Here is a 16967-nt window from a genome sequence, read left to right as displayed (position 1 = left end):
CCAGTTTTGTCTAGCTTATTGGTCTAAAAATCATTTTTTTTCATCGACTACAGCCCCCTTAGCCAAAATATCAATAGGTACTATATGTGTTATGCGATTTATTATATGATTTTGGGTAGATATAGATATTTAGTACGAAGAAAACATTAAAATGGAAAATTACATCGGTGAGCAATTCGTCTTTCTTGACGGCCGGTAAAGTGTTTTCCGGTGGAACCAGTTTGGTCGCGGAATGCCACACGATTCCCAGCTTCGACCCGTCGACGAAATTCTTGTACCTGTAGGCTGATGCTTTTATGTAAGATCTAAAAAAGTGCGTTATTATCTCGGTGGAAAACGGTATTCTTGCATGGATGCAACGAAAACGGTCGGCACCCCGCCAAGTGCTGCTTAGCGGGTTGAACGTTTTGAGACTAGTCACGGTGTCCAAGGAATATCTATAACACAATATATCGTTAAAATGAAATAAAAATCAAGGAACGCAGTGTTCAGATCAAACACATTTTTCAAAATTTTTATTTGTGACGAAATCAAAAAGTATATAGCGTGGCGTTTACCGGAAGTCTAGTTCGGCGTCCCTTGACTTGCCACTCTCAGTCTGCTTGATGCTTCCTCGTAATGACAACAACGAGGCCGTTCTAAACTGTAGGAGAATTGGTGTTCCAAAATCGGTGAAGTGCGTCCGTTGGAAACGTAACGGGAACGATAGACGCTGGTAGTTCAAACTGAACTGGAAATACAACGAACTCAGCCGCTTCAACACTGAAACGGTATGCCCGTTATTTGTTATTTATGTTTAAAATCGTACGCTTTATAATATTGTTTCATTATCACTGTACAAAAGTTTTAAAGAGGTGGTTTTCACTTCTATGATACATATACGACAATTATTTATCCTTCGAAGTACATATTTCCAAGTACATATTTGGAGTTATATCGCATAAATAACAAACATAATAACATTGTGTAATACAATTATTTGTATTTTATTTTGAAACATTTCTTAAAAATCCTTCAAATATTAAGAATAGGCAAAACTAAATTTCGTTTATGAATTCTTTGTAATCCTATACCCACTACTCTGCTATACATCATGCAATATTGCTGAAATAATTAATTGTTAGTTATAATATGATACTGTGATAGGTACCTACGCACGCTAATTATGTATAATTCTTATCATTTAGTTTTACCAAATTTCTTGCAGTACCCATTGGTTTATATTTTGTCATATGAAACCTATTTCTTGGCATTGAAAATTCAAATTTTAAAGTTTTAACTATACGGCAGTTGTAAAAAAAAAAACACGGAAACAATATAAGATCAGTAGGTATTTGATCCTTCTCCCCCATGTTCAAATATTTTAATTGGAAAAATAGTTATTGACAGAGACGGACACGGTGAGACACTCAGTATCACTAACACATACCAAGGGCGAAGCTCTTGAACGTGGTCTGGTTCAAGTGGTGACAGTAGATAGTCTGCTCGTTGATTTTGATAATCGTCTCGAAGTGAAGGTCTTCGTCCTCCCGGATGGTGAATTTAGCCTTTTCGAGCACGTCCTGTATATGCTTGAGCGCGTCGGTCATCTCGACGGATGGTTTCGCCATGGTATTGAACAGTTCTCTCTTCAAACTGTCAGCCAGTCCTTCAAATTTTAGGTGAATCTGAAATTCAGATGACGTGCCAAACGAGTGCTGTTCGGCCGTCAACCGGAGTACGGACGGGAACCCGGTGCGCTGGTTGGCCATCAGGATGGTCTGAACAATTCCACCGTACCCTCTCATCGGATCCTCGTAGTCCAACAGGTAGTTTCCGGTGGCCCAGTGATGCCACTTGTGCTGCACGAACCTTACGATTTGTGCGGCTATTTTGCTGCTGAAGTAAAAAATTTAATTCAACTATACGTGTCGTCGATAAACATACGCTTATAAAGTTACCGGTTCTCATGTCGTTGTACGTGGTGATTTTTTAATTTTTAATTTTTGTGGAAAGAAAAATGTAAATACCGATAAAATAAAATAGTATAAATGAATAATTTATTAATTTTCGATTTTTACCACGCCACAAAATGTATGCAATATTGAGTCAATCATGAACATATTAAAATGTTCTTCAACGCAGTATTGTACCTATATTGCCTATACGTAACGCCGTCCAACACGATGTCCCGGACGTGTTGTTTTAAAAAAAAATTAATAATAATAATAATAATTACTATACTAGTATTAATATTTGAAAATATTGATTTTATTTTACGCTATAACAAAATATATATTATGGTATTTATTTTTTAAACAAAATAGATGATCTAAAATAATTAGGTATAGTTTTTCGTTTGATCAAAATCCAAGATTTTAGTTTCACAAGCCATAACAATAAAAAATCTCAAAAAAATTATTGCGTTCAACGACATAATAGATACACTCCGATATTCCCAGTACGTAGATATTAACTTACTATTTGTCGTAGCAAGGATACTTGGAGTTGGCCATCGAATTGATCGTTGTGTAGTAAAAGTTATAAATCTGTTGGCTGGGTTCGGCTTGCATGAACCAGTAGAGTGTCAAAAACCGAGACACAGTCGGCTGGGACATCATGAGCATGTTTAGCGCGGACGTTCGGATTTCCATAGGTTCAGAGTGGTTCGTCAATATCGGCCAAAACACTTCAGCGACCTGAGAATAGGTGTATAAACCGCAGGTATTTTATAACTATTTGTTATATAAATATATTACACATTATTATTATTATTATGTCTATTATTCAATTTTACTGTACATATTATATGCATTTGATTTCTTGATATATAATATTATAAATAATTTAAATAAGTTTAACGAGTTGAGTGTAAGGCAATCGAATACAACAGACTGTTATGTTGGTTGGCTTATTATCAGTCAAATTATTAAAGATTATGATACAACATGATACAACACGATAGTGTAATAATAATATACCTTTTCTGGGTGGGCAGTAGTGGCCGATTTCGCAGCCCAAATAGCGACTAATCGGATGTGTCTAGAACGGTTATGATCTGTAATAATCGGTTGTAAAAAGTCCAGTATATTGTCGATTTTCATGTTACTGAACGCTTCAATGAACAGCATTTGTCGACTGTGTGAAGTGGATTCTAAAACATCATAGTTTTAGAATAAACGTATACAAATAAAATTATTTAAATTGAGTTATAGATTGACTTGTAACAATACAAATTATAATTAATCGTAAGCTTAACCAACAAAACTGTCGATTTTGCGCAATACGAAAAATTATTTTCACTACTTTAATATTACTTTAATATTTTAAATATACTTTAATATTAACGAAACAATTTGGTTAATATGATATTATGATGGTGTGCATAGGCCATCCGTGAAAAAAATTGAATATCATGAATAGTTAGGTAAGTAATAGGTAATGGCAGATTTACGAATAGACTATTGGTTAATAATTTAGCTAAAATACTAATTAATCACAATTGTATACAGATTTAAAAAAATACTAAATATTTTAGTTTTTTCACTTTATAACTTGTTGCAGGTTATGCAATTGATAAACAATAATTTGTAAAATTAATATTAATTTTGAGTAGGTAGGTATGTAAAAATATTATACATAACTAAATATTATGTTGATTCATATTATGTGAAATTAATAAAATATGAATAAACGGATTTATCTATTGAGTGCCTAACCAACAAATTGGCTTATACCAACAAATTGTTGATTCAACCTATATATTTGTACCAAAAGTCGAAAACGCCGATGTTTTTCGTTCTCTGTTAGATCAATAAAATAAATACTAAAATAAAAAACGATTGTACAAAATAATACCGAATAATACACTGCATTAAAATTATTTGTAGTCTTTGTTGTTGTTATTGTTGTTAAAAGCCATAGTATTTTGTAATTTATTATATTAAAAACAATTTTTTTTAAACAACCGTGTATTACTGACCTATGAATTTGTCTAAAAATAATTTGATGTACTTGTTCTGCGTATCATCTGAGCACATTCCTTTACCACACGTTTTATGTATCAACGAAGCAAAGCTCAAAATTGCTACTTTTCTCACTTCGTTTTCTATATCTCTATCGAGATACAATAAAATTTCGGATTCTTTTAAGAGTTTTTCGTTTGGATACCTAACGTGGTACGGAAACGTTATTAACAATCCAGTGGCCAAAAAGCTCGTTATTTTTTGTGTCTTAATTAGTTCACGAATAAATTCAACCGAAGAAGCTGATCCAACTTGTGGTACCAAATCCCAAAAGAAGTGTCTAGAAAAAGAGGAAGTAAAATATTGACACACGGGTATAATAATTTACCAGTGTAAATCGTACGAACTGTATGGTTTCTTGTGAGTAACTGGTCCCGATTTTTATCGTATCGTATAATGTAATCCAATCAGATGTATCTAACCACCACATGAGCTCTAAAGCTCTAAACTCAGTCTGGTTGTCTAGGTTGGTTGTTCCAATTTCCCAGCTCAAACTTTCTGTGAGTTGACTGAGTGCATCAAGAATCTATAAAATAATATATAATATTACAGGTTTATAATACGTAATTTATCGACACTATAGTTGTTAGGTAATCAAATAATGCATAATATGAATATTACTTCTTCCAAAAGAAGAGACTTATTGGACGGCTTGAAACCCATTGTAGGATCTTCATAGTGATTAAAGTCGTACTCAATCGAGTCGTCCGACTTTGCTACCAGCGCGATGGGTTCGCCGATCGGAAAAATGTCGTCCAGCTCAAATGTTTGGCTGTTATAAGAATCTGGTGATAGTGAATCTTATTTGTGTGTACAATTTTTAGACTTACTTCACGAAGATGTGATGAGATTCTGCTAACGCTTGGAATGGTTGGAACTCTACTGTACCGATAATATTCAAATACCGAATCACATTCATCTCGTCCAGATTATAATTTCGAACACTGTGACTCATACTCCCGTCCTAAAATTGTATAATATTTATAAATAACAGACATTTTGAATTTTGACGTAGAAAATATTATTATCTTGATCAAAACTCAACGCTCGTTTAAACTTTACTTGATAACTCGATGGGCACGTGAACGCCGGCGTATTGCTCCACTGTTGTCCAAGTTTACTGTCACAAGCCGAAAAGTTGATTATTTTCTTAACATTTGTGTTATTATTTGATTTAGTCACAAGGTACTGAACGTTGCATTTTCCATAGACTCCAGCCTGTAGTTTTAATTTTAAATTAGAAAAAAATCAAAAACAAAATTAAGATTTTAGAAATCAAAAATCAATCATTTATCCAGGATTCGGCACAACTCTGTATATGATATTAGAACGCTACCGTAAAAGGTCTCGTCCGTTAATGCTCAATATAATATTATGTACCTACCTCTTCTGCGGCGAACGACGGTCGCCTCAGGGAATCCAATTTCAGCTGAAACATAGTGGCCAATGCTCTTTTTATGTTCAACGATCCCGTCACGTCGCCGGTTTCGCTCTCGAACTTTTGTACTTCGCCGTCTCTGTAAACGCATCGGAACGGCAGCGTGATCCACGGGAACTCTTGTTGGTTCTCGCTCGTCTTAAATTCTTTGATCTAACGTCAGGAAATCGATTGTTATAATCTAGCCGATTGATAATAATATTATACGTCATCATGACTTGTCGTCTATTTTAACGAACAATTCGCATCACCCCGTATACGTACTTGAAAGTTTGTGAAATTTTGATCGTTTTGAACTAAAAAGTATGCTTCCACCGAATAGTTGGTCAAGTGCTCCGATGGGAACACGGTACCCACGTGCGTCGTCGCCCTCCATCTGTAGCCGAGCTGAACGCCCTCCGGAAACAGGTCACGATTGCAAAAGCTGGTTTGAACCAGATAACCTGTGTTGGATGTGAAATATCGAGTGTAATTATTGAGAATACGTACGTAATTTTTATGCGTTGATATTTCGAGATTACAATAATGTACTGATATTTAATATGTAATTTAGTTAACCTGTACACACATATTATATTATTGTAAACTTGCTTCTATATACATCTCTTAAAATAAATGCATTAGCACAAAGAAAATATAAATTACATTTATCAAATAGGCTAATTATTATTAATTAGATTGTGTATAACTTACTCAATCTAATAAAACGTGCGTGACTCATTACTGTACATTAATTCTTAATTATTACCTACTTATATATGCGGTGCACTATAAGTACTTTAGTGAAAAACTTAGTAACAATAAGGCATCAACACTGTTATATTATTTTTTTATTTTTAATGATAATCCAATAGAATTAAAGTCTGGGCTACGTTAAACAAGTATTTTTTTCGAAAAGGATTTTGTCAATTTTATTTTTCATATAGAAGATTCATAATTATGTATAATGACGTCGTATAATAATATTTTCTATAATTATATAATAACCCTTTCAGTCCCACATTATGATTGAATAGTGATAGCAATTATTTATTATACTTATGAATAATAATAATAATAATAATACATTCGAATAATAATATATGACAGTCATGCAATTTTCAGATGCTCCTACGAGTCTTGTGAGTCCTGTCCTACTATATAATATGTATAAAAAAGAGATTTTAGGAAAAAGACTACACCATTGCATCTCAAATAAATAACCAATTCAAACAAAATAACGCTCCCTATGTATACTTCAATTAAAATTAAAATAAATTATGTATGTAATTGGCATAATTAGAAAATATGTTCAGTTATATCTGTTATAAAATAATAATGATATGATAATAATGTGTAATGTGTTTATAAACCATAAATAATAATAATATTTATTCATGGTTTATAATTTATATTATATTATATAATATGAAGACTTTCATAGTAATTAACATGTATTTAGTTTGATAAAGAAACAGTGTACCTACTACAAAGATATAGCCGTATAGGTATAGTTATTTATTTAAAAACTTTGCGGTTTTAACTTTTATATTAAAATAAGTACGTACATTTTTTGACGGAATATTGGGGGATATTGTGGGGAAGAATATCGTTATAATAGCATCATTTACAACATTATTATCATAATAAAATGGCAGGTTGGTGTAGGTACCATTATTGATTACGTTATTAAAGTGGTAATGAAATGTGAACATAGACCGTTTTAACTAGGTATATTATGTGTTATTATTACTAATTTAGATTCAGTGCCGTATTCAGTGTAATATGGTATAATAAATTGAATTATGGTTACTTAATGTTTATTTTTGTTGTTTTAAAAAAATAATTTAAGTGTATGTAAAAATGTTAATGTATATTATTACATCTATTGTTTGCAGCGTTCCAGTTAAACTTCCGATAAGAGAAAATTAACTTGATTAAATTGGACCGAGTTTTTGAAGCAACTCTTTTGAATGCAAATAATATTATAACATCGTTGTACGAATAATAACGCCGCAGTAATAAGTTCAGTATATTTATTTTATCTTAATGATCATACAATATAAGACGTTTGAAAGACAAATAATACTCATTTCACTGAATTCGAGACGTTTCGGTTCGAATTGACGATATACGTTTGAATTCGATTTCTCACTCAATTGAAAAAAACTCGACTTTATCAACCGATGAATTTTAACCGTTTAGTATGATGTCAGTTGAATTTAAAAACGAATTAATTTACTTCGACTCCATGAATGTGAGTGGCTGAATATAAAACGCAAGGAACAGCTTAAGACACTATATTGTATTTACATTAAGCCCCCGACGGTTTGCATATAATATATATATATTATACATATATAGGTATTACGTACGCGGGTATAAAGTTTTAATCCACAAGACGCCAAACTATATAATAATATATATAGTACACCTACAGACTTTAATATCAGATGTAAAAATGTCATTATATTACACGTTTCAAAAACGCGTTCGTCGGTTCCTTAATAAAACTAAGTAATAATGTAATTTGTATAAATTACAACTTTGCATGACTGTTCAAAAGTTCAAAAATAAAATCACATTAGTACAATAAATTGTCGTATTATGCTGAAACAGTTTGTAATAACTTTATGATCGTGAATTTTTTCTGAACAACAGAACTTAAGAGATCGGAAATAATTACCTACGATTATATTATTATGCTTATATGTGCTTATTGCTTATTGTTCACTTCATACATATCATATAATATGGAACGTATCTGCATATTAATCTGTTTAATTGTCGAAACCAAATTCCAATAATATTATTAATTTATAAGACGTATACAACAATAGTGGTCACATTATATAACATTGTGATTGCGTAAGTGAGAAATATAGTGTATTTGTACACAATTTATTGTTTTTGAATAAGTTATTATTTTCTTATTACTTATTTTAATTGAATCGGGAATGTTTTAAACACAAGAAACGCACATAATCAAAATTATTTCCGGTAGTATTATTAAATATTTTTCTTCATCCTTTGGGGGAGCATTATGATATTTAATTAATATTAATTTGATTTATTTTTTAATTATTTCTTCTATAAGTATTACATTTTGTTGACGTAAGAAAATCGACAAAAACACTCTGACTGAAAACACCATTTAGTCGATTAGGTCCAATAACTATTTTAAATAAAATCAGTAGGTACTTAAAATAATTGAAAACAATTCAAATAACAATTTGTTAAAATACATCCAGGCCTTACATTTATTTTGTCTTATACTTTATCTTTTTTTTTTTTTTGTGATATTCTACACTAAAATATATTTTTCGTCACTTACATACAGGTATCTTTAAATGATAAATTACTGCTTGAAATGACTAGTGAGACGTGATATAATTAAATTAAGAGAGGACTGTTTTATGATAATTTAAAGAAATTATATAACATATAAAACATAATACCAATAATATTTTTGCATAATATCGATATTATGTTTGTTACTATTACCTAACCGATGGATAAATTCATAGGTACAATAAATATATTTACCATTTTACTAACAAATTTCCCAAGATAATATTAAGTGCTTACTAAGTAGTGAAAAACAGGGGATCTATACACATCTTGTAAAAAAAAAAATTTTAGACAATGTAAAAAGATTCTGATATCTGCTAGAGTTATATTAGCTAACCCACCGTGTTAAATACTAAAACATGTAGGTATTGTTACTCGTACACAAATATAATATGTTCATAAAAATACATAACTTTTAGTACTTTTGAACTCCAGAAATAAAGAATTTGAATTTATCTTAGTGTCTCTATGATATTTAATAAAAAGTAAATTTAAATTATTTAAGATTCTGAGCGGAGCGATGAATGTATTGATTTTACAATGATGAGTGAAATTAAAAATTTGTTTTTTGTGTTTGTGTATACGATTATTAGTCAAAATAATACTTCGATTTTCCACTTCAGTATCTTGTTTGATGGACAAGTAAATGAAGTTGGTGCATTTGGAAGGTCAAAAATTTCCAGTAGTTTTCAAAAACGACGGAAAAATCAAAAAAAAAAAATTAAGGAAAAACAGGAATTTTTACGCAAAATCGGTTTTTGACGATATAGATTTTGGTTTTCGGTGTAACTCTAAAATAAACGACAAATTATTCCCTAAATGTTTATAGGTAGTATTGGCATTTTCTATATACACCATAAAACATTTTGACTCATTTTGAGTGGTTTACGAACATTTTTAGTTTCCAACTTTTGTAGTTTATTTTTCTATAAATGTCGATAAAATGTTATCCGTTTGGTAAAAAGCTTGAAAATGTAATACAAGTTTCCTAAAATATTGTTACAATGGCATTTGAAAAATATTAAAAATACATAGTCACAATTCTTTTAGTAGGCATTTAAAATTCGAATTTTGACAAAATGCGTAAAATTGTTTTGAGGTAGAATTTCATAAAACTAATATTTTAAAATTTAATATAAGATTCATCATATGTTTTTCCACCTTTACCAACAAAAAAAATGTCTACTGGAATGTCAAATTAAATTTTTATGAGCATTTGAAGTTCAGATTTTTAGAAAATTGGATATTCACTCGATTTCTTATTTAGTAATTTTTTTATTATGTTGAAATTTAAAAACGAATAACCGTAGACATTTTAAATTTACACCATTTATTTATTTTATCATTTTCTATAATTAAGTAATAATTTTTAAAATATTTCGACTCGTTTCGAGTTGTTTACGAATATTTTCCATTTTCCATTTTTATTTATTTTTTTGTGAATGTCTTTAAAATGTTATTCGTTGGGTCAAAATGCTTGAAAATTTAATACAAGGCTTTTTAATATTTTTTACACCAGTTATGTATTTATAGGTAAGATAAATAATTAAAAACTGTAAAAGTAGGTATAATAACTATACTAACTAGTAATATAATGCAAACAGGCCACTGAATGTTCTTACAGTTTTAAGTTAATTAAAGATTGAAAGTGAAAAATTCTAATGGCTGCGACTGATATAGGTTAGCAGAATTGTACGGATTATTTGTTTCATGTTTAAAAGCCATATTATTACAGGAAGTGTGTTTAGTGTTATACTTCGTTTTACTACCTTTAATGTACATTTTAACATAGAAATTACTGATTAGGAATGTTAACGAAAAATTACTGTATATTATGATTTAATTAAAATATCGTTACAGTAGGTATGGCAAATGTTTCTGGACAATATCTTAAGACGCATATATTTTGTGCGTGTAAAATATATTATATTACGATGACGGAAACGAACATATTACTATTATCAAATTATTGTACGGTAGACTATCTAAATAGTTGTTATTGTTGACAAAGTTCCGTAGGTATTTGAAAAACGTGTGGGTATATATATAAAGCAAACGCGTACGTCCTACATATTATATTGTTTTAAATGATACCGTAGCTGAGCTACACTACTGTTGTAGGTATAGTGTTGTGAAACTATACCGTTTTAAAAATAAATAAACTACCATTGTACAAGTGGTGCTTTAAATGTTTAATGAATTTTATTTCGGTACACTTCAAATGAAAAAAAAATATAATATATTAATTGTGGACTTTCACTTTCGCCGTTCCGAACAATGATTATATATTTTTGAAAATCATCGGTGACACGCGTTGAGTGTGATATGTATTATGGTTTTTTCATTACAAACCGCGTTCGTCTTTTCTAGTGGGCCTGTTTTTTCGTAATCTCGTCGATAATGATTGGCGTAATCACGGCAATGCCCAATTATTGTTAACTGAGCGTAGACGAATCATTCGGAAATAGTTATGTTTCATGTACCAACAACGCTTTTTGTCATTCCGTATTTGGCAGTTTTGCCCCCCCACCCCCCCCCCCCCCCCATCTTATGGACTAAATCGAGTTGATTTGAATTTGAGCACCTGATTATAATATTTGGTATTAACTGTTCGGTGCACCAAACAAACTAGTTTTGAATTTTGTTGTAGACTCTCCGATAATCGTTTGCAAAATAGTAAAATACAATACATTATTTCGTTTGTAGAAGTACCTAATGACATTGATTTTATTCGTGTTGTACTACTTTGATTTAAACGAATAAATGTCAACGACGATGACTGTTATGCACAAGGGCCACAAGCCGTTAAGTATGCGATTTTCCGCTGGATAAATTATTATTAATATTTTTAAATTAAATATGTATGTAGGTAATGTACTTATATATTATAATATCTTATAAGATTATTATAGTATGTGCGTACCTACTTATATTTGAATCAAGTTTTAAAATCACAATATTGAATTATGTTTTAAATGAAATTATTTGTTACATTAATAATTAACTACGATGTTGTCGAATTGAATAGGTTTAGAGTTTGAAAATTTTATTTATTTTAGCTTTGCGGTAGTGAACACTTTTTTGCATTTTTAAACACAATATTACTTTTATGATTATATAATAAATATCCGTTTATTGTGTGATAATGTTGGTTTTTAAGGGTACCTACGTTACACCCGCTTGAAAAAGAACCGTGAAGGTTACATTCTTATGATTCGTTAAGAAGAAAAGTTATTCAAGTTTGATAAACACAAAAATAATGGATTTTGAAACAATAAGAACTTTTTATGTATAAGTGAAATCAAAAAATGAAAACGATATTTCACTGGCACTGTTCTTAATTATATTGTACATCGATTTGGAGTCTTTAGTATCACTATACACGATACAGATTAAGTAGTTCTATCCCACGAAAAACAATTTTTGCAAGACATTTGCAGGAGACGACATATGCGTGTGTAGAGTCCTCTCAAGAGGACGTCATACCCTCATACGTTTTCTTTGTCTCACAAACGCATAACACAGCAAGTAGTACATTATGAATAATTCGTTTAACTTTGTTATGTTTAATTTCAGGGTAAATCGACCCATAGGTTTTTTTTTTAATTTTAAATTTAAAGCGAGTTATGGGCATTTTAAAATGTACAAATAATTGACTATTTAAAAATGTGCTCATAACTCGCTTTAAAATTAAAATATAAAAAAAATACTATGGTCGTTTATTTATAGATAATATTTTTACTCCTAAATTTGGTAATAGATAAATACACACTAAAATTAAACATAACGCAGAGTTAAATGAATTGTTCAGAGCGTACAATTTGCTACGTTATAGGTTTTTAAGCCGGAGATAACGCATATGGCGTCCTGCTATAATGTGTAAATCATACCTATTGCCAATGCAATTAAAAATAATAAGGTAATATTGATATCGATTTCAAACTAGCGTAGGTATAAACGGCAAAATGTACAAAATATGGGAACGCGTAGGTAAGCATTCCTTGAAGCTGAATATGATATTATTATATTTGAGAATTTTAAACTTTTTTAATTTATAAACTTTTAACATTTTAAACCAATAACCAGTAAATATCCACAATTTATATTATAGAATGTCATAGTGTAGATATAATATGATATCACATCCGACGGAAATGTTGACGAGTTTTAACCTCTACGGTTTGTTTTAAAGGACAACAATATATACGATGAGTTCAGTGTACAACGCGATGACACGGAATGAGGTCCGTAGGCGTATGGTGGGAGGACAAGGAGAGGCATTTTCATTTCCCTAAGGTTGCCTCTTCCTAGAAGAGAGTTTTGAATTTAGGGAAATCACGGGCATTAATAGAGGCAAATAGTAAATATATATGAATGCCATGATTATACAACTATACCATTTTAAATGTATTATTAATAGTATATTATATTATTATATTGAAATAAATAAAAAAACTAAAAACAATTGAATTTGATACTATAATAATACGCAAAAATAAAATTACAAATATCCATAATAGCTATTACTTATTTCTAACAATTAATCATTTTTAATACTTCACTCCTCTTGTTAGCCATTAGAGCAACTATAACAATGTTATTTTATTGACCTTTGCATATTTGTCGAAGGAATTTAAAAGTAGATAAACCTGATGAATCTGCGGTTTAAGACTATTGATATTATATTACTTAGGTATTACGTCTATGTTACACCTATCACGAATCCCAATACATTATAATATGATATTATACATCAGCTATAATTATATTATTAAAATTACGTTGCATTTATCAGTGGCGTGGCCAGGATTTCTAAAAAGGGGTGGGGGGGGGGGGGGGTGATAAAAAACCTCATAATACAATTCAATCAATTTCTATCGCCATTTGCCACAAATCACCTATAAGTACCTACAGGCTACAACTCCGTAGTCCATTCATACACAGTCTGGAATCTGAACACAAATATATATCTGTGACTCCACGAGTTTAACACATCAAAATGTATATTAATAATATTATATTATAAATTATACCTAATAATTATAAAAATGAAGACTCCACCTTTAATTATCCTTAAACAAATCCATAAATCGGGTCTTATACCACCATTATTTTTTCCTATTAATCATATTATATATATTTTATTCTGTGTATTATGTTACTGTAATTATCAAATATTATGTACCTAACCTATGTATAATATATGTCTCGATTTATTTCTGTGCCCTGATCTGTATGGTATTAAAACAAAATAAAATAAAATAAAAAGTGACGTACTGTTAAAAGGTCATTAAAGCATAAAAAATACGGTCGGCGAGGGGTGGGGGTGCGCCATGACACCTTTCCCCCCCCCCCTCAGCAACACGACACTGGTATTGATGGTACTTTTAGCGGGCGTTGTCCGCGACCGAAAAAACATCTTTTTGGCCACCTAATGTGAACGAACCATAGGCGCAAATAGCGTTTGGGATTTGGGGGGGGGGACTAAAGCTTTACTTTTACAATATTGAATAAGCTTAAGACAAAATGTAGGAAATGTTTGGGGGTTCTATGGACATTTGGGAGGGGGCTTAGCCCCCCCAAGCCCCACCCTATTTGCGCCTATGGACTCAACGAACATCACGATAATACGCAGTTTTTTCACTAGGTCCGATCGTCGGAGGGGAATGACCACAGTGCACCAATACCAATTATTTAAAGTTCAAATTTTCTCTCCTAGGGGTCGTACGATATGTGTTCAGTATATACCATTTAGGTATAATCCGACCATCGCCCGAGATTCGTTACTGTCATCGTTGACAACTATACAATAGGGTGCGGATTAAATGCGTTTTCATATATTTTTCTGATGTACACAAAACGAATTTTGTGTGCTCGTGATATCATATTATATAGTTGAGAGCCCTCGAAAAAAAAAATCTGCTTTGGGTATCCACGCCCCACATAAACGTATATTACATTGTTGTACATAACTACATAATTAATACACGGGTAGGCATAGTGGCCATTGTAAGGTACTCACACGATACGACGGCGACTATAAAGCCCAGTCTGTCGTGCATTGCGTCGTGGAATCGACGGCTCCGGCGAGAGTATAATAATAATTATTATTATTACGTCGTCGCGTGTCGCAGCGCTCTGCGAGGTGTCCTGCACACACACGCACACACGCACACTGTCTCACTGTCTCACTATATATTTCCGTGTCTAAGTACGCCCGGATTTGTGGTTTTTCAGTTTTTTTTTCAAAAATTGTTTAATTAATTATTATTTCAGACGATCGGTCACATGTCAGCTGTGCGGCAGCAGACGTCCACGACGACGACGACGACAACGATGGTGAGCACTCGCGCGGCGGTGGAACTGTGGAAGTGATAACAGTTAAAGCTGATACGCGTGATATTATAATATTTTATACGATCATATACGGTTTTGCGGACCGGAAATGAGCTGTCCCTGTATACGACCGGAAAAACGTTCGTTAGACCTAACCGCACTTGCACTAAACCGCACTGTCGCTTCGCACCAATAGTAAAAAATATAACTCGTCTTATTGTTATACCATCACATCATTGTATTATGATTATTGTAATGATAATTTTTGTTCCTGGCGTCGCGACGTCCGGCGTTCGATTGTATTGTACTATTATTATTATTATTATTATTATTATTACTATTATATATTATAGGTATTTATTGTAATACTATTCCGTCTCGTTGTTATCGCCACACTGGTGCTGCCGTTTTCGAAACGAATCCGTCGAATCGGCCGACTTTTCAGACGTCTCGACCTATGGACCCGATCGATCGATTGGCTCTTCTTATCAGGTACAGTTGCGTATAGTGTGTTAGCCTACTAGTATAGGTATATTACACGGTTTACAGTTTTCACTGTTAATATCAATATTGCACTATTGTCTGTTATTATTATAATAATATTTAATAGGTACTATTATTATTATTATTACTATATTATATTATATTATACTTAAAAAAAAACATGTGTACAACGTTGAAACTACAAAAGATGATTAAAACGCCTACTGAACCTGTTGAACGCACACTATAATATGTCTTGTTTTTTATTTGTATTATTTTATATCCCAGGTACCCGACTAATATATTGGCCCCGCTGTCTCGTGCAGGATACTTAACAGCAGATTATTGTTATAATTCCATATTCTTGCATAACAGGTGTCAGTAGGCATCTATTTTGTCGATGACATTTGTCACTACTCACTATATGTACTATAAGCAGGTTCTGCATCTTTGATTTCATAGACATTATTATATTAAAATGCATAGTATAATATACTGCATTGCTGCTATATCCTGTAGCTATTGTGTTGCGAACGTACCCGTCCCAGTGGCGTAATTAGGAATTTGTCCTGTACATTTTTTTACTTATAAAATATTAAATTTTCAAGTACATTGGTAAGTATATAATATAATATATGATATTATGTAGGCTTTGGGAGGATCTTATCCCCCTCCCTTAATTATGCCCCTGACCCGTCCCATGAGATGAGACGACTATGAGAGCGACCAGTGTTTGTCATGGCCTTCGTTAGTCGTCTATGTGCTATCATAATATATTGTCGCATACCTCTAGAGTATTATAGGTATTCGCTTTTACGTGTGTTGTGTGCACCGACTTGTTATAATTATATTATCACAATGTCACACTGATACAAAATATCGATCTAGCTCCATCGAGTCCATCGTCACAACCTGCCGAGTCGATAGCCACAAAGAGACACTTTTTTATTTAAAGTCTAAAGATCACTTAATAACTCTTATATTTTTACTGCGTAGGAAATTGATTTGTTTGTATTTAACAAGTTCTTTGTAAATTTAGAATAGTCGATATAGTGAGCACACTTATATTAATGGAAAATGAGTGTTGTTCATAGGCGAAATTTGGGGAGGGGGACTAGGAACCGCTCCAATATTAAATTTAATCCCTCCTAAAATTTTTATTTTAATTGAAGTAGGTATTAATTATCTAATCTACTAATACAGTAAACGTTTGAAGATATTATTTCATACAGTTTAAAGAACGATTCATTATTTACGTGTTTTCCATAGTACTATAGTAGACAATCGAATTCAAGAGTCAGGACACAATATAGGTTTAATAATAGTGTATTAAAAATTAGTAATTACAATAAATGACTGATAAAATTTGAATTTGT

At 31.6% G+C, this 16967-nt stretch overlaps 1 protein-coding gene across 2 annotated transcripts in view; it reads right to left on the bottom strand.

The window, feature by feature from the left end:
- The window catches only part of LOC100573020, a 36245-nt gene extending 20742 nt beyond the window's left edge, over positions 1-15503 (bottom strand). Inside the window, exons 1-13 of one of the 2 annotated variants that reach the window (XM_029491380.1) lie at positions 14795-15503; positions 5707-5885; positions 5389-5595; positions 5067-5222; positions 4835-4968; positions 4626-4776; positions 4352-4530; positions 3962-4284; positions 2961-3133; positions 2461-2678; positions 1430-1875; positions 558-762; positions 164-437 (exon numbers count right to left, since the gene is read on the bottom strand). In XM_029491380.1, the coding sequence (XP_029347240.1) occupies positions 164-437; positions 558-762; positions 1430-1875; positions 2461-2678; positions 2961-3133; positions 3962-4284; positions 4352-4530; positions 4626-4776; positions 4835-4968; positions 5067-5222; positions 5389-5595; positions 5707-5885; positions 14795-14834 (2685 nt within the window). In that variant the 5' untranslated portion in view covers positions 14835-15503. Of the gene's footprint in view, positions 1-163; positions 438-557; positions 763-1429; positions 1879-2460; positions 2679-2960; positions 3134-3961; positions 4285-4351; positions 4531-4625; positions 4777-4834; positions 4969-5066; positions 5223-5388; positions 5596-5706; positions 5886-14794 lie in introns of both variants that reach the window. The other variant, XM_029491379.1, reaches the window with a different exon arrangement.
- Positions 15504-16967: the final 1464 nt, after the last annotated feature.

This window comes from Acyrthosiphon pisum, chromosome A3 (assembly GCF_005508785.2).
Source record: "Acyrthosiphon pisum isolate AL4f chromosome A3, pea_aphid_22Mar2018_4r6ur, whole genome shotgun sequence".
NCBI lineage: Eukaryota > Metazoa > Arthropoda > Insecta > Hemiptera > Aphididae > Acyrthosiphon > Acyrthosiphon pisum.
The sequence above is the reverse complement of the archived record's forward strand: the minus strand, read 5'-3'. Positions and strand labels throughout refer to the sequence as shown.